Genomic DNA, 21,432 nt, shown 5'->3' with positions numbered 1-21,432 from the left:
ATCTTGGTGTGAGTGTTTTCTGGGTAAAGGCAATGCCCCATGGTCTCTCCCCACCCACCCCTTGCAGCTACTGTCACCTGACAACCACCTTCAGCATCTATGTGTACGGGGCCTTCCCGCTGAACATCCTCAGGCCCGAGATCACCATTATCCTGATCATGGCAACCATCCTGCTGTCCGTGTGGCTGGCCTACGTGGTCCCCAAGTGGCTGCCCACGGAGCAGGGCCACAGGTTCAAAAGGTACTGGGACGGTCTGTGTGACAGGTGCAGAAAGTCTTGCGCGTGTTTCCAGTTTAGGCGCTGAGGTGCCCTGGAGGCTCAGAGTTGTCATAATAAATTGCATGCCAAACAAGCAGGTGGCCTGAGCATCAGTCATGGTGGTGGTTTCCTGACACCTACTTGCACTGCTCTTCTGCCTTCCTCTATATGCTGGTGTCGGGGTTCCTCTCAGTGGCAGCACCTCCATCGGCTGTGACAGTCAGGAGGGGCGGCCCAAACACTAATCAAGAGGAGCGGGTGACGCAGACCAGCAGGCACACACGGAGCGACAGGCGGCCTCAGCAGAGGGTGAGACAGTGACAGGTGCTGTTAGAGAAGGCTAAGACCCAGGAAGAAGCAGTGGAGCCCATGGAAGACGGATGGGTGAAATTCCATCTTTGATTATAAACCCGAACACGTGTACAAACACACACATAAAGGCACGTTCGATATAAACATGAATACAATTTTAAAAGCATATATTTTATTATATGTTATTTATACATATGCAAGTAGGTGATGTGCACATGTGTATACATACATGTCCATACATATACACGTGTATGTGTATGATATATAGGGATATGTGTGTACATGCATACATAGGTAGACATAATAGGTACTCGTGCATATAGTGTGTATACATATGCATGTGCATGTCTGTGTAATGTGTATACACTTATGTATACATATATAGTATGCACACACAAGTATATATATATGTGTAGAGGTAAGCATACATGTTTGCACATACATACTTTATTATGGCTGTATATATACATAAGCATGGGTATATACCTATAAGTAATGTAAATACATGCATGTGCACACATGTATACACATTCCAATACATGTGTGTACAGATAATATTCTACATGCATGTGTGCATATATTCATGCATATGTATACATATATGCAGGTGTATGGGTTGCGTGTGTGCGCATATACATGTGCATACATATAGACAATACATATACATATGTATGTGCATACAGTACACACATTTGCATGTGCAGATATGTACTGTATACATGTATACATATGTGTACACGTATACAGTGTGTGAAACATTTATGTGTGCATGAAACATGTGTGCATATGTACACATGTATGCATGTGTGTAGATACTGTGTACATAAAGAGGGTGGGGCAAAAGTAGGTTTATAGTTGTATGGAAAACAATCTCTCTCTATATAAAGCCCTAACTGAATGGGGGAACAGCTGAACAACTGGTCACTATGCCATACACTGACCACCAGGTGTGCACAGAACATGGTGGGTGTCAGCAGCAGGCAGCAGAGCGTGGAACATGGTGGGCATTGGCCATGGTGGGATGGTGGAGCAGGTGAGCGGGGGCGCCCGACCAAGGTGGGGCATCAGTCGCTGTCATCAGGGTGAGCTTCTGGTGGTTACTGAAAATTCTTTGCTCCCGCATGCCACAGTCCCACCAGACACTCGCACCCGCAGCCGGCACCGGCCCCAATTGTCCCTGAGGGCTTCTCCACCTCCCCCTGCTCCTGAGGGGCGATCCCAGGCAGCAGCCGCCTCTCGCACCCGCTGCCAGCGACAGCCCCGCTCACACCTGCTGCTGGCGCTGGCCCCAATCTGGCCACGCTGGCGTCGCTCTGTGTGGGAGCAGTGGCGGTGGCAGGGCTGCCAGGAGACAGGGGACTGGCGGCCGCAGCAGGAGGGGCTGGGCAGGGGCGTGGAGGATGGGCCAAGACCCACCCCTGTGCCCACCACAGCCTCACAGCCCACAGTTCCTTTCAAGGTGCACGAATTCGTGCACTGGGCCCCTAGTATAATAAAAATACAATACACTGTTTTGCAAATTCACAGCTGTAAACCTAATTTTGCCCCACCCTTTTACACATACCATGTACATGTATACTCTTTCCATCCATCTATCCATCAGTGGGAGGTCACCACTTCATCATAAACCCAGGTGGCATGAGGCAGCCATCTCATTGTCAATGGAAACTTGGGTGGTCCCACGACTTTTCCTGTTTACTCTTAGGTTAAAAAATATATCTGTGGTCATCTCCAACGGCCCAGCGCAGCCTCAGTCCAGGCATCGACACCTCCACTGCCAACTATAGTGAATAACCACTTACTCTGCCCTCCGGGCCGAGCAGGATGCCCCCCCCCCCCCACCCCTGCAGCCTCTGGAGGGGACGTGTTCGGTTGTCAGGTGACACTGGCTTCCTGTCCCTGGTCTGCATTCATCTTCAGAAAAACAAACACATCCTCTTACAAGCTCATCATCCACCACCTCCTTTGCCAGGGCCTTCCCTTCACTGGGGACACTTTTCATCCCGGAATACTCCACATGCTACTTCAGGGCTCAGCAGGAAGCCCAGGGACTGCGCTCCGACCTCTCTTCGGTTCAGAACAGAGATGGGACAGACACAGTGGGGACAAACGTAAATGGTGCCAGTGCCTGTGAAAGTCCAGGAATGGAGGGAACAGTGCCCAAATGGCATAGCTGTCTCCACTTCTTTCTCTTTAAAATATATTTTTATGGATTTCAGAGAGAAAGGGAGAGGGGGAGGGGGAGGGGAGAGAAAAATATCAATGATGAGCGAGAACCATTGACCGGCTGCCTCCTGCACGCCCCCCCACTGGGGACCGAGCCTGAGACCCAGGCATGTGCCCTTGACTGGAATCAAACCTGGGACCCTTCAGTCCACAGGCTGACACTATCCACTGAGCCAAACCAGCCAGGGCATAACTGTCTCCACTTTGCTGAGCTTTGGAATAGGGTTCAGGGAGATGAGCCATGTAAGCACCTCGGACTTGTGGTGTGGTGCTGGGCATGGAGAGGCACCAGGCTTCAGCTCCCCGTCTGCCGTCCCTGTACCTAGCCACTTCCTCATTCTAGTCACGCCCCTGACCACCACCACCCAGCCCAGGGCCTCTCTGCAGGGGGCGGGGAGCAGGCCTCCATCTCCCTTTGCTTCCTGATCCCTTATATCAAGCATCTCAAACTTGTGGCCCACAATGAATATTTTTTTAAAATATATTTTATTGATTTTTCACAGAGAGGGAGAGAGATAGTTAGAAACATCGATGAGAGAGAAACATCGATCAGCTGCCTCCTGCACATCTCCCACTGGGGATGTGCCCGCAACCCAGGTACATGCCCTTGACCAGAATCGAACCCGGGACCCTTCAGTCCGCAGGCCGACGCTCTATCCACTGAGCCAAACCGGTTTCGGCTCACAATGAATATTTTTGTGGTCCAACCAATATAAGGTATATTAGAAACGTTTTAATAAAAATTTCATTAACTTAATTTTTACAATATCCTGTTATACATAATTATTAATGATGAACTACGACGTTTGCTGACTGATCACTATAATCGTGTTGCCTTCATTTCCCTCACACGCCTTACGAGCAGGTGCACCGTTTCTCTCCACTAATACCAGCAGCGAACATTCTGGGGGCCGATTGCCACATCATTAGTCTTGGACTGACTTGTTGGGTGTGTGCAACAGGAAATATTTCACTTCGGAAATAAGAAAAATAGGCTTGTGTTACGCTTATTTGTGCAGTTATTCAGTGTCTGGTAAGTTAATATTCAAGAAAAATATTAATTTTTATTAAAATGTTCTGTTTTATGTTAACGATGACTCATTTATTTCAGCCCTTTGTATTCAGCATGTCTCTATCGAAATAAACCTACGTTTCTATGAAAGGTGAAGCTTTTGTTTTTTCGTGGCCCACGTACACTTACACCTTGTTCATTGGTCCGTGTTAGCCTTTGCGTTTGACGTGCTTGCCTTATGTTACCTGGGAGACCAAGCTGGCCCCTTCAGGCTCACCTGGAGGGTTTCAGAGGCTGTGGCTGCAGCTGCCCCGGGAAAGGCTGAGAGCCTGGAGCAGGCAAGGGGACGAGGGGCTCCATGGGCCCGAGGAGGAGACGGTGGGAAGGGGCAGGGGTGAGACACGGACACCCGAACTCTGGGCTTCCTGTGCCTGCTGCTTGGGATAGAGGGCCTCTGAGTGGGCCCCCAGGGGGCGCAGCATACGAGGCCTGGCCGGATGCCCTTCCTGGGACAGACTTGCCCACCCTGGTCTCTGTCACCCGGGTGCACTCTGCTGGTCCCCATCACAGGTGGCTTGTTTTGGGGTTCCACCTCCCACCTGCCTGCCCAGCCGCCACCCTCAGGCCACCAGGTGCCTTCATTTCCACCCAGCACTTGCCTCCACGTCTGCCTGGACCAGCACGGGGTCCCTCACAGGCACCACGGCCCCTCCCCATGCCTCTCACCCACCCCTCGGGAGGTGGGCTGAGGCGGAGCCCAGCTGAAACCCCCTCAAACGTCCCCACCGGCTATGGCACAAGGGGCCAGCAGAGGGCAGCGCTGGGGCCCACCCTGCTGTCTCCCTCCAGGCAGGTTCCTGCCGGTCTCTGGGCAGCCTTGACTTTCCTCACCAAACTCGAAGTGAGGGATCCTCACAGCGCAGGCGTCTGGTGGCAAAGCCCGCTTCCCTCTCCAGGGCCCGGACAGAAGGGGTTCAGAATCCCGAGCCCAGGGCTCCTCGCTCAGTCTGGAAGTCCAGCACCAGGAGGCGCGGGGTCCTGCAGGGCCTCCCTCCCTGGTTTGGGGCCATTGGGCACTACAGCAGGTGAGAGGCAAGCCCTCCCCGTCCGCCCTGGCCTACTGCCCCCATCGCCACTGAGCAGACACTGGGCTGAGATCAAATCCGCTTTAATGGGGGTGGCTCCCAGGTCCTGCCTGGGTCCCGGGGGCTGGGGCGCTGGCCAGGCCCGTGGCCTGCTTACTCCGGCCTCCTTGTCTGCCCTTTCTGGCGGCTGAGGCACCAGACTTTCTCTTGCTGGGGGGCTCGGCCCGAAGCACAGGGGCCGCAGTGGTGATGGCGGGGGGCCCTGGGCAGGGTGGTGGCTCCTCGTCGAGCGCCTTGAAGTTGAAAAAGTAGTCCACGTTGGACACAGTGTCCAGGATCTCGGGCACGCTGTAGTCGAAGGACAGCAGCTCATCCGGCAGGTGCAGCGAGCGGATGTCGCTGGAGGAGTCATCCCCGCCACCCCCGCTGTCGGGCAGGGCTGGCCCCGGGGCCTTGCGCAGGGGCCCCTCGGGCTCGGCACCCCCCGGCAGGCAGTCGAAGAGCTTCATGGCGTCTTCCAGCAGCACCTTCTCAGGCAGCACGAAGGCCCTGGCGGCCTCGGGGGACCTGGTCTCTCCCGCCTCCAACGGGGCTGCCTTGGGCCCCCCAGGGCCTGGGGGGTACAGCAGGCCCGGCCCAGGGCCACTGCCCTGCAGCTCCTTCGCAGGGAAGGCTGGGGGCTCCCCGGGCACGTGGAGCTGGCTCAGGCGACCCTTGAGGCGGCCATAGCCCCCGGGGGGCCGCGCGGCCTCCGCAGGCAGCGCGATGACGACAGGCGGCAGCTGGTTCTCCTGGGAGGGCAGCGGCGGTGGCAGGGGCACCAGGCCTTCCTTGAGCAGGGGCGGGGGCAGCTCCACGAAGGCGGGGGCTCCCCCATCCCCCATAAAGCCCAGGGCCTCAGGCCCGGGCCCCTCAGGGGGGAAGTAGGGCAGGAGGTACTGGGGGCCCCCGGGCACTGGCTGGAAATGGGGGTACGGTGGAGGCGGCACCGGGGCCTTGAGGTAGTGCTGGGACTCTAGGAGGTAGGTGCTGGGTGAATTGGGGCCCCCCGCTGGCACCCCACCACCCGCTGCTGCCAGCTTGTACAGGGACGCCTGGCCAAAGCCGGTGGTGGCCCACTCGATTCGGTAAATGCGGGGGTCAAAGAAGCAGCCGCAGGGCGCCATCTGGAAACCTGCGGGCCCAGGAGGGTGGCCCTGAGAGGGCAGGGCTACAACCCCCCTGCAGGGGAGGGGGAGGAGACGGGGGCCCTAAACCCGGGGCCGGTGGACATGGCCTGGGCTTGAGGGACCGTCAGGGCCAAGAGCAATAGGCCTGTCAGACGGGCACAGACCTTGGCCTGGGAGCCCTTTTGGGAAACAAGGGCGTGAATCCTGCTTCGAGGAGCCTCGGAGGCCACGGTGGAGGCAAGATGGCCCTGCCTCCCCCACCCACTCCCGGGTGCCGTCAGGGCTGGGAGGAGGCCAGTACCTGCTGGGGGGCCTGGAAACACCTCTTTCTCCAGGTTTGGGGGGTGATACAAGTTGGAGGAACCTGTGAACAAAGGCGGGCTGGTAGTGGGTCCTGAGGCTGGTGGGCAGAGCCCCACCCCCACCCAACCCCACTGCTCCCTGACACGTACCCACAGTGGGGAGAGGCTCTGTGCAGGCAGGAGTGGGCTGGCTGCCTGGCCCCTCGGTGCCATCCAGGCCCCGAGGGCTGAAACCTTCTTGGGGGGCTGCAGGAGTGTAGAAGGGCTTCGGGTGCTGCATGGGGGGGGGGGGGGCGCCAGCCTGGGCAGGCCCAGAGGGTGGCAGGTGGGAGCACAGGCAGCCCACCCAGAGAACAGCTCAGAGGTCGTGCAGAGTTCTGTTTGCCTGGTTACTCCGGGCAGCAGGTTCCAGCCCGCTGGTCAGGATTCCGGGTATTGGAGGTGGGGGAGGGTGGACAGGGATAGAAGGGGAAACCAAGGCAGCCACAGACAGGTGTCACGGTGTGGGGCAGATCCTGGGCCTAGTACACTGCCTTCTGCCTTTACCAGCAATGCCAATCTAATAGCTCTGAGGCCCCTTCCTCCAGGCAGCCCATCCTGATCCACACCCCCACAGGCCAAAGGTCCCCCATGGTTCCCCCAAGAAGCCCCAGCGGCTTCTTTATGTTCAAGGCCTCTCTGGGCATCAGCAGTGGCCTGCCGGGCGACTTTGGTGAATGAGGGAGGGAGGAAGAAGGGAGCTGCCAGGGACAGGGATGGGCAGGTGTCCAGGGAGAGCTCCCGGGGGTGGGAAGGGGCGGCCTCGGGGTCACAGAAAGGCCCGAGTTTTAAAAGAACGAAGTTTATTGTCTTCTCACTCGCCACGCCGCCTCCGATGCCCCCCCACCCCTGCAGCTACTTGTACGCATTGGCCTTGTGTTTTGGCACGAAGACGAAATCGGGTGGCACAGGTCCCAGCAGCATCTCACTGTGAGGGCAGGCGGAGGGCAGGGTCAGGCCCGGGCCACACCCCGACCCAGGACGTGCCCCCTCCCCCGGCTCCTCGGTCCCGGGCACCTAATGCGGATCCAGTCGGCGGCCCTCTGGCTGGCCATGAGCGTCTCCAGGTAGTCTCGGCCCAGGTAGTAGGGGGGCCGCTCGTTGATCCTCTGTGGGAGCCGCTCCAGCAGACCCACAGGCACATACCTGCAGGCAGGTGGGGACAGGGTGGGCCAGGCTGGCCTCACCAACACCCGCCCCGCAGCGGCTCCACACCCACCTGCACAGGAAGGAGAGCCATTCGAGCAGGAAGCGGCGGGTCTTCTCCACGCCCTGCGTGTCCGAGCCCCAGTGTTCCAGGCCGTAGCTCGTGAAGTCCCGCAAGATGTCCAGGCGCTCGGATGAGGAGATGTCCCAGTGCCGCTGCTCCTTGATCTCCGTGAACAGCCACGGCTTGAGCAGGGCACCACTGCAGGGCAGGGAGTGGTCAGAGGCCCCAAACCCACAGTCCCTGTCCCTCCAGCTCTGCAGGCAGACTCTCCAGCTGTTCTAGAAGCCTTAAAGCCCAAGAGTCCCAACCCGCACCCCAAGCCAACAGCTGCAGAAATTTCTAGTCCCTCCGGCCCCGGCCAGCTGCAGCCCTGCCATCTCTCTGCACCGACAGCCACCCGCTGGGGATAAATGGACCAGGAGGCCAAGCCGTTGGGCTGAGGCACTGTGACAAACGGGACAAAGCTCAGACACACACTCACCCTCCCGGAGCTGCAGGCTGGGCCCAGGGGCAGCTCCAGGTAACCCCCAGGCCCCGGGCCCACCTACCGGGCAATCATGATTCCAGTGACACCGGTCTGCATGGCGCAGTTAGCGTCCTCATAGGATAAGATGTCCCCGTTTCCTGAGGGGCAGAGATAGGGCCTCAGGGAGCTGCCTACAGGCAGGAAAGCCAGCTGTGGGGGAGTTCTTGCCAGCCCAGCAGCCCCCACTGGGGCAGGGAGGGGTCTCAGGTGAGAGTTGGGGACCCACCGAACAGGGGCATGGGGCTGGCCGCCGCCACGCACTGCTTGATGTACTGCCAGTCGGCCAGCTTGGTGTAGCGCTGCTCCCGAGAGCGGCCATGCAGCTAGAGAAAGAGTGGCCACACAGGGAGAGAGGGAGGGAGGGAGGGGAGGCAGGACATCAGAGAGAGAGAGAGAGAGAGAGAGAGAGAGAGAGAGAGAGAGAGAGAGAGAGGGAGGGAGGGAGGGAGGGAGGGAGGGAGGGAGGGAGGGAGGGAGGGAAACCCAGGCTGAGACAGACAGAGACAGACAGACAGACAGAGACATGGAGGGAGATCCGAGATGAAGAGGGAGGTGGGGAAGAGAGAGACCATTAGAAGCGGTAGCTGGAGTGCCCCCGAGGTCTGATACCCACTGCACCCCGAGACCCACCGTGACCAGGGCTGCCCCCCATTCCCGCAGTTTGGGCAGCAGCCTGTGTGCCAGGTTCACACGCTCCTGGACGCCCGTGCGGATCTTCACTGTCAGCGGCACATCCAGCACCTGCGGGTGTGAGTGCGGTCAGCAGGGCGCAGAGCCGGGTGGGGGAAGGTGGGGACACTCGGCATACCTGGTCCATGCCACGCACAATCTGCTGAAACTTGGCCGAGCGGTTCATGAGGGCGCAGCCCCCGCCCTGGGAGAGACAGGCGGCTGGAGCAACGGAGGGCAAGACCCAAGCCGGGCCCAACACCCCTCACTGTCCTTGCTGTGAAAAGGGAAACTGAGGCACAGGGACCCCCGTAGGTTCCCAGAGACTCAGGCAGGAGTGAGGCCAGCTCCCTGACCTCCGCCCTATCTACAACCTGCCCACTCGGGGGATCCAGGGCTGAATGGTCGCTACCTTCTTGTACACAAGGTCGATGGGGCAGCCAACGTTGACGTCCACGAAATCCACCTCGATGGTGCGGTTCAGCAGCTCTGCGCACTTGGTCATAGTGTCCGGGAAAGCACCCTCCAGCTACGGCAGGTGTTGGAGCAAAGGAGGTGAGGGGCCAGGGCCAGTTCAGACCATCCCTGCCTGGCCCCACCCCGGCCCCATCCCCCGGCATTAGCCCTTGGAGATGCATCAGGCTGGCGCCCCCGGCCCACGGCCGAGGCGAGAGGATCTGGGAAGTGACTCCTTGCTCCAGATCTTGGCAGTGGAAAGCCCCTTCTCCCTCTCTTTCTCCCTCCCTTGTGGCAGCACCAACCTGGACACCAAAGATGTCCTCGCACGGGTGGCGTTTGAGCAGGGCCCACTCGGACGTCTGGCCTTGCAGCAGGTTGGTGCAAACAGCCATCTCCCCACACGTCACGTCAGCCCCGTAGCGCTTACAGATTCGCCGGAAAGGCAGGTTCCCACACTGGTGGCAGTGGGGGACACAAACAGGTAAGGGTGTGACAAGCAGGGACCCCAACTCCTGCCCCCACTCCACTGCTAGTGTCCTCAACAGGAATACCCAAGACTGGCAGGCACTGGGCACTGCTGGAGTGACCACACTGCCACCACCCAGCCCACCCACATGGGTCCTACCGTGGTGAGGGGGGCCAGGTACAGTTTGCCACTGATGTCGAGCTGGAAGGAAAGAAAACACGCACTGAGGCTCCACCCTCCAATCTGGATTTTGAGGCCTCCCTCCTCCCCACAATCTAGAACATGCTTCGCTTTGCCCCACTGGCCTAGCACCCTTTTTCCTCTTAATCTCTGCATATGTCAACCAATCCACCAATGAGAAATGGTCTTTTCTCCATCCTCTCTTCTGGATAATTTCTAGTCAACTATCAAAACCCGTCCCAATGCCCCCCCTTCCATGAAGCCTTCCCCACTGCCTCCCTCTGCTTCAGCCCTGACTCTCTGGGGCTGGGAGGTGTGTCCAGCTCTTTCTGCTCCCCATTGCTAGTGTCTTCAACAGGAAGCCTGTGACACATACCTGCCTCTTCTCACAAGACCGAAGCCTGACTATGTCCTCATCCGTCAGGGGCCCGCAGGTCTGCATGGGGCTGCTGGGAGGGGTACCAGTGCAGGGCGCCAGGGGGGCCTGCTGGGTATCACAGTTGTCCTGCCCTGGGGCACTCTCAGCCCCTGGGACCTCAGGGACAGTGGCAGAAGGGGTGGGGCTTGGTAGGTGGCCCTTGCCAAGCTGCTGCAGGGCCTGCTCGGCACGCTCGAAATGGATCTTGCGCTTTCGCAGCTGCTGCTGCAGAGCTTTGTCCAAGCCGTTGCGGACGGGAGGGGCTGGGACCACCTCCTCCCGCACCAGATTCTGGCCCTCAGGCCCCAGATGGGCCCCAGCAAAGCGGCAGGTCACACCATAGGGGCACCTGCCATAGTTCTCGAATAGTACACAGCGGGGGCCCAGGTCAGCCGGCTTGGTCTCCAGGTAGCAACTCACATCGTGTAGGAAACGACAGCGATCACCAAAAAAACACTTTGCAGCTGATTCCTGCAGGAAAGAGGGAGGCAGTGAAAGCGGACAGGGAGGGGCGAGGGTAGCCAAGCTTTGAATCAAAGATCCTTCCCCTCCTGGCTGTGTGTCATTGGGATAGTCAGTAACCTCACTGTGCCTCAGTTTCTTTATCGGGGAAATGGGAACAATAATGCTTTTTACATTACAACATCATGAGGACTGAATGGGGGGCAGAGAGGCTCCAACTGAAGGCTTCCGGGACTTGATGGTGACAATGACACTAACCTGCACAATGGAGGGACAGAGCCTGTTCTTGTCATAGTGGGAGGGTTTTATGTGAGGCCGGGCCTTGTTCTGACCCCGAGCTCTCTTCTGAGTCTGAGGCTGCTCAAGGCGCTCAGCTGCCTCCTCCGTGGCGCCCTCTCCTGGCTGTCCATCCTCCAGTCGGATCCGCTTGGCCTCAGGCTCAGACAGGTCACGGTCATAATGGTTTCCTCCCGCGGTTTCCTGGCTGGGCTTCTCCCGCCCTCCAGCTTCCAGGAATTCGTGGAACTGCTCCTTGGTGGTGAGGTATCTGCCACCGGAGGAGGAGGAGAAGGAGGGCTCGTTGAGGGAGCCCCCCACCCGCCAGAGTTCCACTCAATGAAAACTGGGGAAACGGGCTGAGGACATTCGTCTCTGCTTCCATGCTCTGCTGATGGGCACTCACTATTTAAAACTGGACATTTGCCAGCCTGGGAGCACCTCAAGGCTACGGGAACGCCCTATTTTGTCTCTGCGTCCTCCCAGCCCGGAGTGTTAAGCCACAGTACAGGTATCAGGCACGAAGGTCCCAGGCCACGTTAGGCTTAAAAGAAACTACATGTCCCAGCATGCCTTACAACGGGACCACAGCCGCCACACTTCCCAGCACACCTTTCAGCCCTACAGGCCCCAGCCGGCCCCGGGAATTTCTTCAGACAGAAATCTCACGCCCAGCACGGGTGGTCCAGGGGTTGAGCGTGGACCTATGAACCAGGAGGTCGCAGTTCGAGTGCCAGTGGGGGGGTGTGGGCTCGATCCCCAATGGGGGGCACGCAGGAGGCAGCCGAATGATGATTCTCATCATCGATGTTTCTATCTCTCCCTCTCCCTTCCTCTCTGAAATTAATTTTAAAGCCGTAACCGGTTTGGCTCAGTGGATAGAGCCTCGGCCTGCGGACTGAAGGGTCCCGGGTTCGATTCTGGTCAGGGGGGTGTGCCTTGGTTGCGGGCACATCCCCAGTGGGGGGTGTGCAGGAGGCGGCTGATCGATGTTTCTCTCTCGTCGGTGTTTCTGACTATCCCTCTCCCTTCCTCTCTGTAAAAAATCAATAAAATATATTTTTAAAAAATATATATATTTTTAAAAAGAAAAAACTCAGCTTAAGTACGGCTGCCTGGAGGTGCACATGCGCTAGTCCCGACATGCGCTGGAACTACAGTTCCCAACCTGCATTGCGGCCCCAGCCTCAAACCCCGCCCACCTTAGCACGCCCCATGGCGTCCTTAGTGTGACAGCCTCCAACATGTGCTAGCTCAGGTACGGCCGCGGGGGAACAGCCCGGACTGAAGAAGCCTGCGAACTTCCCGCCCAGGGCTGCCCCTCTCCCGGCATGCACCACTCGAGCCGCCCTACGGGTCCCAGAAGGCCCCGTGAGGTTTTCTCTCAGTCCCGGCAACTCACCGAGGTTTAATGGGCGCCACTCCCCGTTCCAGCGCGCCGGCTCCTAAGTCGCCACCGCCACCACTCTCTGCTGGGGCCTCCGCTGCACCCTCCGCCGCCCCCTCCGCCATCCGCCCCCTTCTCTCTTTGGAGTGTAGCGAGGCCTTCCGGGTCGCGCGTGTGTCTCGGGCCGCTCGTGCTGGGAAGTGCGCATGCCCGGGTCGCTCCAAGAGACGCCATTGTACGCACGTCGACGTAACGGGGGCGGGACGTGCGTGGGGGTGGGGCCTCTGGTAGCACGTGGGAAATGTTCAGTGTCCTCGAGGGGCTCGCAAGCTGCCCTCCCGCGGACAGCAATCTGGCCACAGAAGTGTTTTGTTTTCTTTCTTTCTTTTTTTTTTTAATTAAATCTTTATTGTTCAGATAATTACATTTGTTCCTCTTTTTTTCCCCCCCCATAACTCCCCTCTTCCCAGTTCCCGCCCCACCCTCCGCCCTCACTCCCCACCCACTGTCCTCATCCATAGGTGCACGATTTTTGTCCAGTCTCTTCCCACATCTCCCACACCCCTTTCCCCCTCAAGAATAGTCAGTCCATTCCCTTTCTATGTCCCTGATTCTATTATAATCAACAGTTCATTCTGTTCATCAGATTATTTATTCACTTGATTCTTAGATTCACTTGTTGATAGATGCATATTTGTTGTTCATAATTTGTATCTTTACCTTTTTCTTCCTCTTCCTCTTCTTAAAGGATACCTTTCAGCATTTCATATAATCCTGGTTTGGTGGTGATGAACTCCTTTAGCTTTTCCTTATCTGTGAAGCTCTTTATCTGACCTTCAATTCTGAATGATAGCTTTGCTGGATAAAGTAATCTTGGTTGTAGGTTTTTGCTATTCATCACTTTGAATATTTCTTGCCATTCCCTTCTGGCCTGCAAAGTTTCTGTTGAGAAATCAGCTGACAGTCGTATGGGTATTCCCTTGTAGGTAACTGAGTTTCTTTCTCTTGCTGCTTTTAAGATTCTCTCTTTATCTTTTGCTCTTGGCATTTTAATTATGATGTGTCTTGGTGTGGTCCTCTTTGGATTCCTTTTGTTTGGGGTTCTCCGCGCTTCTTGGACCTGTAAGTCCATTTCTTTCACCAGGTGGGGGAAGTTTTCTGTCATTATTTCTTCAAATAGGTTTTCAATATCTTGCTCTCTCTCATCTTCTGGCACCCCTATAATTCGGATGTTGGTACGCTTGAAGCTGTCCCAGAGGCTCCTTACACTATCTTTGTATTTTTGGATTCTTTTTTCATTTTGCTTTTCCAGTTGGGTGTTTTTTGCTTCCTCGCATTTCAAATCATTGACTTGATTCTTGCGCTCCTCTGGTCTGCTGTCGGGCGTCTGTATAATATTCGTTATTTCAGTCCGTGTATGCTTAATTTCTAGTTGGTTCCCCAATATAAGATCGAGGGTCTTATTAGTTTTCGTGTAGATCTCATTAAGTTTATCGGCAGCTTCTAAACAGTTCTTGAGAGACCTTAAAAGTGTGGTTCTGAACTCTATATCTTCCATTGACAATTTTGTCCTGTTTCTTTGTCTCCGCATTTTGTTATGCTTCCTTGGTGCACCCCCTAGTGGTCTTTGTTCGCAGTCTTATAGATAAATCTTGATTGTTGTAGCTAATTCCAGGGAGGGTTTGACCTCCAGGCCAAGTGGCTATGAGAGTCAGCTATGAGTGTCAGCAGTGAGAGAACTTCTGTCCTCTAGGGAGGTGCTAATCTAGCCTTTGCCTGAGGCTATCCGGCAAATGCCTCTGTGCAGGGCTTGGGCGGGGCGGGTCGCACAGGATCAACAGGGTGGGCCAGAGAGAGCAGTTATGGCGGCTCTCAGTCCTGTCCCCAGGGGCTCTGCCTCTCTGAGTCCCAGCACCCGCTGCAAAGCTCGGAGAGAAAGCTGCACTCGCTCTGACCGAAGCCAGACAGTCCCGCTTCTCCCGCCTGAGTCTGGGTCCCTAAGACTCGCCCGGATCTGGTGCTCAGAGTCTGCGACTCCCTCCCGATTGAAAACAACAACCACGCCCTCTGCCGCCAGCCCGCTCCGCACACTCCGCACCTCAGAATTTGACTTCAGCACTGCGCCTCCTCTGAGTGTCCGTATGCGTTTCTCTTTCCTCCTAGTTGTAGGACTTCCACTCAGCCAGCGTTCCTGTGGTTCTGGGTGATGTCCCTTCCGTTTTTTGGTTTCACTTTTGAAGTAGTTGTTCAAAGCAGCAAACTCCGGCGTTAACCTATGCCGCCATCTTGGTTCTCCTCTGAAATCCTGTTTTGTTTTCTTGCCGGGTTTTTTAAAAAGTGTTTCAGGTGGAGGGTACAGCCAGTGCAAAGCCCTGAGGTCGGACCCCGCCTGGGGTGCTGGAGAAAGGGCAAGCCCCATGTGGCTGGACCTGAGTGAGCGAGGTGGCGATGGGGAGGAGGGAGGGCAGGGAGGGGTCGTGCCGGCCTCGCGGCCTCCTGGGAGGACTTGGCTTTTACCCCGAGAGAAGTGGAAGGGCTGTCATCAGGGAGGCAGAATCAGCCACTGTTTGTGAACGCCCCCCCCCCCCCCCCGCCCTGTTGTGCCCGCCTAAAACGCCCTGTTTCTGGCCGAGGCTTGGTGCTGGGCTCTCTGGACTCTGCCTGCGAGGGTCGAATCCCAGCCCTTCCACTTACCAGCTGGGGACTTCGTTGTTTAATTTCTCTGTGCCTCCATCTCCTCATCAGAAAAATGGGGCTGATAAAAACATCTCTTTTAGGGGAGCTATGGGGGCGGGGGAGAGGAACAGCTGTAATCTGAACAATAAAGATTTAATTTTAAAAAAAATCTCTTTTAGAAGGCAAGAATTTAATAATAACAGTCAATAAATGTTAATGACTACTGTTCTTATTTCTTTATTTCTGTTATTTGCCCTGAATTACGTGAACCCAGTGCCGGGTGGGAACGACCAATCCTTTCGATTCCCTTGCATTTCGTTGCTAAACTCCACAAAGCTTTCCCTGGGAGGGACGTGACGCAGGGAGTGTGCACCCTGCTCAACAAATGGAGAAGATGAGGTCCTGGGTCCTAGGTTCACTGAAAAAGGATTTGCCTGGCGCCACAACAGGCTCCAAACTAGCTTTGCCAGAACTGGGAGAAAATGGAAGTGGGCAGGGGAGCAGTTTGTCTTCCATCACTGGCCTCGGCTGCCCTCTGTAGGACAATCGGAATAAAACGAGTTGGGGACTCTAAAACTGGAAGGAACGTCTGCAGTCCTTGGGAGATCTCTTGCCCACCTCCAGGGAGGGAGCTCATTCCTTCCCAAGGGGCCTGAGGTTCTACCAGTCGCCGCCCCCTGTCCTCCCACAGGCACCCATGACCAGTCTGGGAGACAGACCCATAGCGCAGGACCGCAGGAATATGGCCTCCAAGGAGAGCTTTCCCAGGGTGCCATGGCTCTGCCCTAGGTGCTCCGGCCACTCTGTGTGGGGTCAGGAAGGTTCCCTGTAGGAGGGGGGCTGTGCACTGGCCATTGGTAACCATGGCATTAATATTAATGACATGATATTAATTACCCGTTATTACTTACACTGTTTAACAATATAACATTACTTCTTTTACCAGCAGCTAAACCATTACTGAGCATTTACTGTGTGCCCTTTTCATGCATTAACTCCCTTATTCTCCCTGACTGTGAGTGGGAGTGACTGGAATTTATTCTGACTCTACCTGAACTCACAGGCGGCAGTGGCCCCTGGCTCAGGGACTGCCGCAGGGCTGTCCTGAGCCTCCCCTCCTGCCTCTCTCCGCCCACAGCTTCCTGCCAGCTTTTCCTCCAGTGTCTCCCCAGTCCGTCTCCTCTCCCATTCCAGGCCTCAGTGTCTTCTCATCCTGCCCCAACAGCCTATCCTCCCACAGCTCTTTCTTTTTATTTTTCTTCATTGATTTTAGATATATATAGAGAGAAACATCAATTTTTTGTTCCACTTATTTATGCATTCATTGGTTGCTTTTTTTCTTTTTGCTTTCAGAGAGGGAGAGAGAGAGAGAGAAACATCAATGATGAGAGCGAATCACTGATCGGCTGCCTCTTGCACTAGGGATAGAGCCCACAACCCGGGCATGTGCCCTGACTGGGAATCGAACCCGTGACCTCCTGGTCCATAGGTTGATGCTCAACCACTGAGCCACAGCGGTTGGGCCATTGGTTGCTTCTTATATGTGCCCTGACCAGAGATCGAACCCTCAACCTTGGCATATTGGGACAATGCTCTAACCAACTGAGGTACCTGGCCAGAGCCCACAGCACTTTCTAATACACATCTGACCACGGCCCCCAAGTTCCAACATGACCCAGCCTCTGCTGCCTTCCCCAGCTTCATCCCTTATGACCTCACTCCCTAAACTCAAGCACCAAGTTCATTTCAGACTTCCCATGAGCCAGGCTTACCTCCTAGTCTTTGTATATGCTCTTCCAGGAAGTCCATTCCCTGCTGCTAGTCACCTTGCTCATTATACTCACACTAGAGGCCCGCTGCACGAAATTCGTGCACTCAGTAGGTGGGGAGGGCTTCAGGCCGGCCTGCGCCCTCTCCCAGTCCAGGAGACCTTGGGGGATGTCCAACTGATGGTGCAGGCCTGTTCCCAGGGGGAGTGGGCCAAAGCCAGCAGTCAGACATTCTTAGCACTGCCGTGGAGGTGGGAGAGGCTCCCGCCACTGTTGCTGCACTTGCCAGCCTTGAGTCCAGCTTTTGGCTGAGTGGCACTCCCCCTGTGGGATCAGGTCAAAACCAGCTCTCCAACATCCCCCAAGGGGTCCCAGATTGCGAGAGGGTGCAAGCCAGGCCGAGGGACCCCACTGGTGCACCATCAGGGCCGGGGGAGAGCTGTGGGAGGTTGGCCAGCCGGGAACCGACCGCAGGAGGGCTCCAGTCCGTGTCTAGCCCCTCTTGCTCAGTCCTGATTAGCTGGACTCCAGTAGCAAGCTAACCTACCGGTCAGAGCGTCTGCCCCCTGGTGGTCAGTGCACATCATAGCGAGCAGTTGAGCGGCCTTAGCATATCAGCATATTACACTTTGATTGGTTCAATGGCCGGCCAGTTGACCAGACACTTAGCATATTATTACATAGGGTTTTCTCACCTCTTTTTCCTCTGGAAGCCTCTCTGATGGCCCCCTGCTCGAGGGGCAGCGAGGGTGCAGCATCCCTTACAGGCTTACAGGCTCTGCAGCTGCCTGAGTGTCCCCCATCAGCGTTCTGATTGCTCTGGAGGCTACCTGGCCACTTCCCTACTGGACTGTGAGCCGAGAGGGTAAGGAAGTTGGGTCTCCCTCGGTCACCCTGTGACCCCGGCACCCAGCACAGGGCCTGGCTCACGGCAGGTGCTCAGTTAGCACTTCCTGAGTGAACACCTCTTCCCGTGGCTGGGAAACAGACACGGGGAGGACCTGCTCTAGGGTCCCACCTTCACTGAGGTTGTGGCAGGGGGCTGAGGCCTTCCCAGGTGTCACTCTGGAGAGCGTGGGGACATTGAGGAAGGTGAACCAGGCTTGGGTCATTCTCCAAAGCAAGGAGGAGCCGGGGGGTGGGGGGGTCGGGGGGAGAATGAGGCACCCAGGAGGGGTTAGTGTGGGGCCAGGGCAAGGCAACGGGCACTCCTCTCAAGTCCCTAGCGCTCTCTCTGCCTACCTCTATTATTGCTCCTGTTACTGTCCCAATTTTTTTGATCCTCTTTGTATTTCGTTGTGTGTCCCTCAGTCTCTTTTCTTCCTTTCTCTGCATTTCTCTTTCCCTCCATGTTTGTCTCATCTCTCTTCACATTTCGTTATTTCTCTGTGTGTCTCTCTCTGCAGCTCCCTGTCTCTTCCCCCTCCCCCCACCCCTCTCCTCTGTCTCCCCCTTGCCCTGTAGTCCATCCTGTCCCTTTCTGCCAGGCCGGATGGGGTTGCCAGCAGCGAGGCAGGTGCGGCTGGGCTTGGTGCCCACCTCTGCCGGGGCTGCCCCGGATTTGTGGCTGCGCCTTCTTTATCTGGGGCTGCAGCTGCCCCTTATCTTCTGGCTTCAGGACACGAGACCGGGATTAGGGCAGCCCGGGGCCAAGGACATGAGACAGCAGGGCAGGCGGGTGACCGAGAGCCAGATGCCAGGGTGGATGTGCTGCTGGGGCTGCTGTGTGTATATGAGTGTGCGGGGGGGAGGCTGATGGTGTAGACACATTTACAGCTGTGACAGCTGAGTATGAATGACTTTGGGGGTATCCGTGTGTGTGCCTGTGAGCATGTTTATGTGTCTGAGTGCATGTGTGTCCTCTGTATGTGTGACCGTGTACACATCTGTGGCTTTTGTGTGTGTCTGAGTGGTTAATGGTGCAGCACATTTGTGGCTTTTGAATTTGTGTCTGTGTGTGTGATGGTGTATATATATTTGCAGCTGCCGTTGCTGAGTACGAGGTACTTTGGGGTGTGTCTGTGTGCTTACTGTATGTCTTTCTGTGTGTGTCTGTACACATTTATGGCTTTGGAGGGGGAAGGTCTGTGCCTCTGTGGCCTAGAAAGCTTCTCACTCCAGCCCCGCCCTGCAGTGCCCACACGACCTCAGGCCGGCCCCCACCCGGCTCCCTCCGCCACCCTGATGGCTTTCCCACCTTGCCGACCCAGAGCCTCCAGGGACAGGACTCTTGGCCTATGACCTGTGGCTGTAAATGGCCCTGTGGGGACTGCCACCGTCCCTGCTTTTCCCATCCTCGCCTTGGAGCCGGCTCCTTCCTTCCGCTCACAAGCCTCAAAGGCCTCATCTCCTCTGGCCCCTGGCACCCCTGCTCTGACCCCGGCTGGGCGTGCACACCCAGCTCTGTCCCCCGTCGGTGCACTGAGGCCTTTCTTCCCTCCCAGCATCATTTAGCTGAGGGCGAGGATGGCGTTGCCACAAAAGAGGCCTGAGCCTCGTTTCGGGGAGCCTCTTGGAAAGTGACACTACCCATCACCGAGGGCCTGTGCTGGGCACCAAACAAACCTGGTCGTCTGCACGTGGGGGGATGGGGCAATGCTTAGCGTGTGGAGATGGCTAACGCTCCAGCTGGGGACAACCGGAGGGAGGAGGGCACAGAGGGCACCGGGCCACCTCCGCCCCCGAAGGGCTGGTCCCTGGGGGTCCTGAGGTACAGTCCTGGGCCTTTGGGGCCTGGACCAGCTCCTGACGCTAAGATGGAAACTTCTCCACCAGCCAAGTCCGAGTCTTGGCCAGCGGCCGCCAGACTCCCACAACCTCTGCCTGGGCCTCCACCCTTGAACAGAACACTCCCCTTGGGAGCAGTGACTGCCAGGGGGGGCAGGGGGCCAACCCACGCAGACACTGGTGGAGGAGTGGCTGGAGGCAGCGACTGGATGTTCTAGAGTCATCCAGCCCCAGGTTTGAGCCTCTTCCTTACTGAGCGACCTTGGGCCAACATCTTGACCTCTCTGATCCTTGAGTTTCAAAACTGCCAGGTGGGCACAGAGCAGGCTGGGGAGGGAAAAGTGTTGCCTGGGGTACCTGGGGGAGACATCCCAGGAGCCTGGGAAGGAGCAGAACTAATTCCTGGGCAAATACCTGAAGCAGGTGAAGGCGTCTTAGTTCCAGGGCCCCAGCACTGTCCCACGCCGGCCTTAGCTTTGACCCTGGAGGCAGCCGGCTCAAGCTAGCCACAGGGGCCAGGTGCCATGGGTGCTCCCTACTCCTGGCCAAGCCGCAGTTTCTGCGTATCTGTGCCCCGAGGAGGCCACAGTCCTGACCCCTGGCTTCCCTGTTAGTGTAGGAGGGTCAAGGCTCAGTCCCACCCACTCCGCCTCGCAGGGTCCCCAGTGTGGGACAAGGAAGGTTTAAGAATAAGATTGTAAATACCGTGTTTCCTGCCCATAGGACCAGCCTCCGAGTCCCCCTGGCCTCCCGGGCAGCCAGGCCCAGACAGCTCCTTTGAGGGGGGCGAGGGCTCCAGGGCAGAGGTGCCATCATGCACCCCGGTCCAGCTACACTGAGTCAGCTAGTGTGACGAGGTGTCTGTGTCCAGGGGTTAAAAAGTGTGTGTGTGTGTGTGTGAGTTGGTGACAGAGTGGCTGGGGTGCTGGGTTGTGTGAAGTGACACACTGGCGTGTGAGGGTGTCACACTGGTGTCTCATGTGACCACGCGGGGCTGGCCGTGAACAGAGCTGGGTCTCTGGGGGTGTGAATGTGATGGGTGTCCTCCACATGTGTTTGTATCAGCGTGTGCATTCTTGAGTGCGACACATGCCCGTGGTGGAAGGTGGGTGGGGATCCTGGTGTCCCCACCTCCTGTCTTCCCTTCCGCCTACCCCAGAGGAAGAACCAAGTCTTTCAAGTTGCTGTTGCCAGGGCAACCGTTTTATGAGCGTCCACATGGTAGGCACATGTGCATGTCCTGCTCTCCATGTGCCTGCACGCCCCTCCCCCAGGGCCCCCCACCTCAGTGGGGAGGGGCACACAGGCGGTGTGGGGTGAGCAGGAGGTGGCTAGGGGGCAGCTGGTGACAGCTTAATGTGGCTGGAGGGGTGGGGTGGGTTCCTGGCAGGGCGCTGTGTGCAGGGAAGCGGACCCAGTATGTGCACACGCGACGGTGTCTCCGCGCTTCCTCTGTGTGTGCGGCTGTGGGGTAGGCAACCTGTGTGCAGGTGGCACGTGAGTGTCTCGGGTTTTCCTGTGAGCTCCGTGTGCGCTAGCGTGTGTACCAGCGCCTGGCAGCATGGGAGTGTGCAACAATACGCCAAGTGTGCGCGATGTGCTCCGGCCACCCTGCTCTGCCCCCTGCAGCTACTCTGGGGGCCAGTGGGTGATGAGTGTATGAATGTCATGTGTGTCTGCGTCTCTGTGGGGAACTGTGTGTGTGCCTGTGCTGGGGCAGTGTGAGCTTCGTGTGTGTCCCAGCGGGAGTGAAGTAAGGACACCTGTGTGAATGTGAGCATCAGCGCATGTCCACATGGGAGG

General features: G+C 57.0%; 3 protein-coding genes across 4 annotated transcripts in view; 1 reads left to right on the top strand and 2 right to left on the bottom strand.

Annotated features, from left to right (window-relative positions):
* The window catches only part of CATSPERD (cation channel sperm associated auxiliary subunit delta), a 47,708-nt gene extending 47,183 nt beyond the window's left edge, over positions 1-525 (top strand). Inside the window, exon 23 of the mRNA XM_059697035.1 lies at positions 68-525. Coding sequence (XP_059553018.1) covers positions 68-305 — 238 coding nt within the window. The 3' untranslated portion in view covers positions 306-525. The remainder of the gene's footprint in view (positions 1-67) is intronic.
* A 4,133-nt stretch (positions 526-4,658) lies between these two features.
* PRR22 (proline rich 22) lies at positions 4,659-6,667 on the bottom strand. The gene is given in 4 exon segments (XM_059697012.1): positions 4,659-5,021; positions 5,023-6,068; positions 6,365-6,427; positions 6,516-6,667. Coding segments are annotated over 4 exon segments (1,449 nt in total). The 5' UTR covers positions 6,646-6,667; the 3' UTR covers positions 4,659-4,811.
* A 523-nt stretch (positions 6,668-7,190) lies between these two features.
* On the bottom strand, positions 7,191-12,697 carry DUS3L (dihydrouridine synthase 3 like). 2 transcript variants are annotated; one of them, XM_059697010.1, is made up of 13 exons: positions 12,473-12,696; positions 11,053-11,341; positions 10,291-10,803; positions 9,894-9,935; positions 9,571-9,723; positions 9,222-9,338; positions 8,949-9,014; positions 8,771-8,881; positions 8,367-8,463; positions 8,163-8,238; positions 7,624-7,812; positions 7,422-7,550; positions 7,191-7,332 (listed from the first exon to the last, which is right to left on the bottom strand). In XM_059697010.1, exons 1-13 carry the CDS (start codon positions 12,580-12,582, stop codon positions 7,260-7,262), a joined length of 1,965 nt encoding a protein of 654 aa, XP_059552993.1. In that variant the 5' UTR covers positions 12,583-12,696; the 3' UTR covers positions 7,191-7,259. The 2 variants fall into 2 exon arrangements, with proteins under 2 accessions (XP_059552993.1, XP_059552994.1); XM_059697011.1 differs by lacking the exon at positions 8,949-9,014 and having other exon boundaries at positions 12,473-12,697.
* Positions 12,698-21,432: the final 8,735 nt, after the last annotated feature.

The sequence above is a fragment of the Myotis daubentonii genome, chromosome 5, assembly GCF_963259705.1.
Source record: "Myotis daubentonii chromosome 5, mMyoDau2.1, whole genome shotgun sequence".
In the NCBI taxonomy this organism is placed as follows: domain Eukaryota; kingdom Metazoa; phylum Chordata; class Mammalia; order Chiroptera; family Vespertilionidae; genus Myotis; species Myotis daubentonii.
Note: the sequence above shows the minus strand (reverse complement) of the source record. Positions and strands in the feature narration are given on the sequence as shown.

Bases quoted from the DNA above. Each gene is read 5' to 3' on its own strand.
- DUS3L (XM_059697010.1), bottom strand. From the start codon at position 12,582: ATGGCGGAGGGGGCGGCGGAGGGTGCAGCGGAGGCCCCAGCAGAGAGT. The intron at 10,804-11,052 runs GTTAGTGTCATT...TCTTTCCTGCAG, and splicing joins TCTGTCCCTCCATTGTGCAG to GAATCAGCTGCAAAGTGTTT. The intron at 9,015-9,221 runs GTAGCGACCATT...TGTCTCTCCCAG, and splicing joins TCGACCTTGTGTACAAGAAG to GGCGGGGGCTGCGCCCTCAT.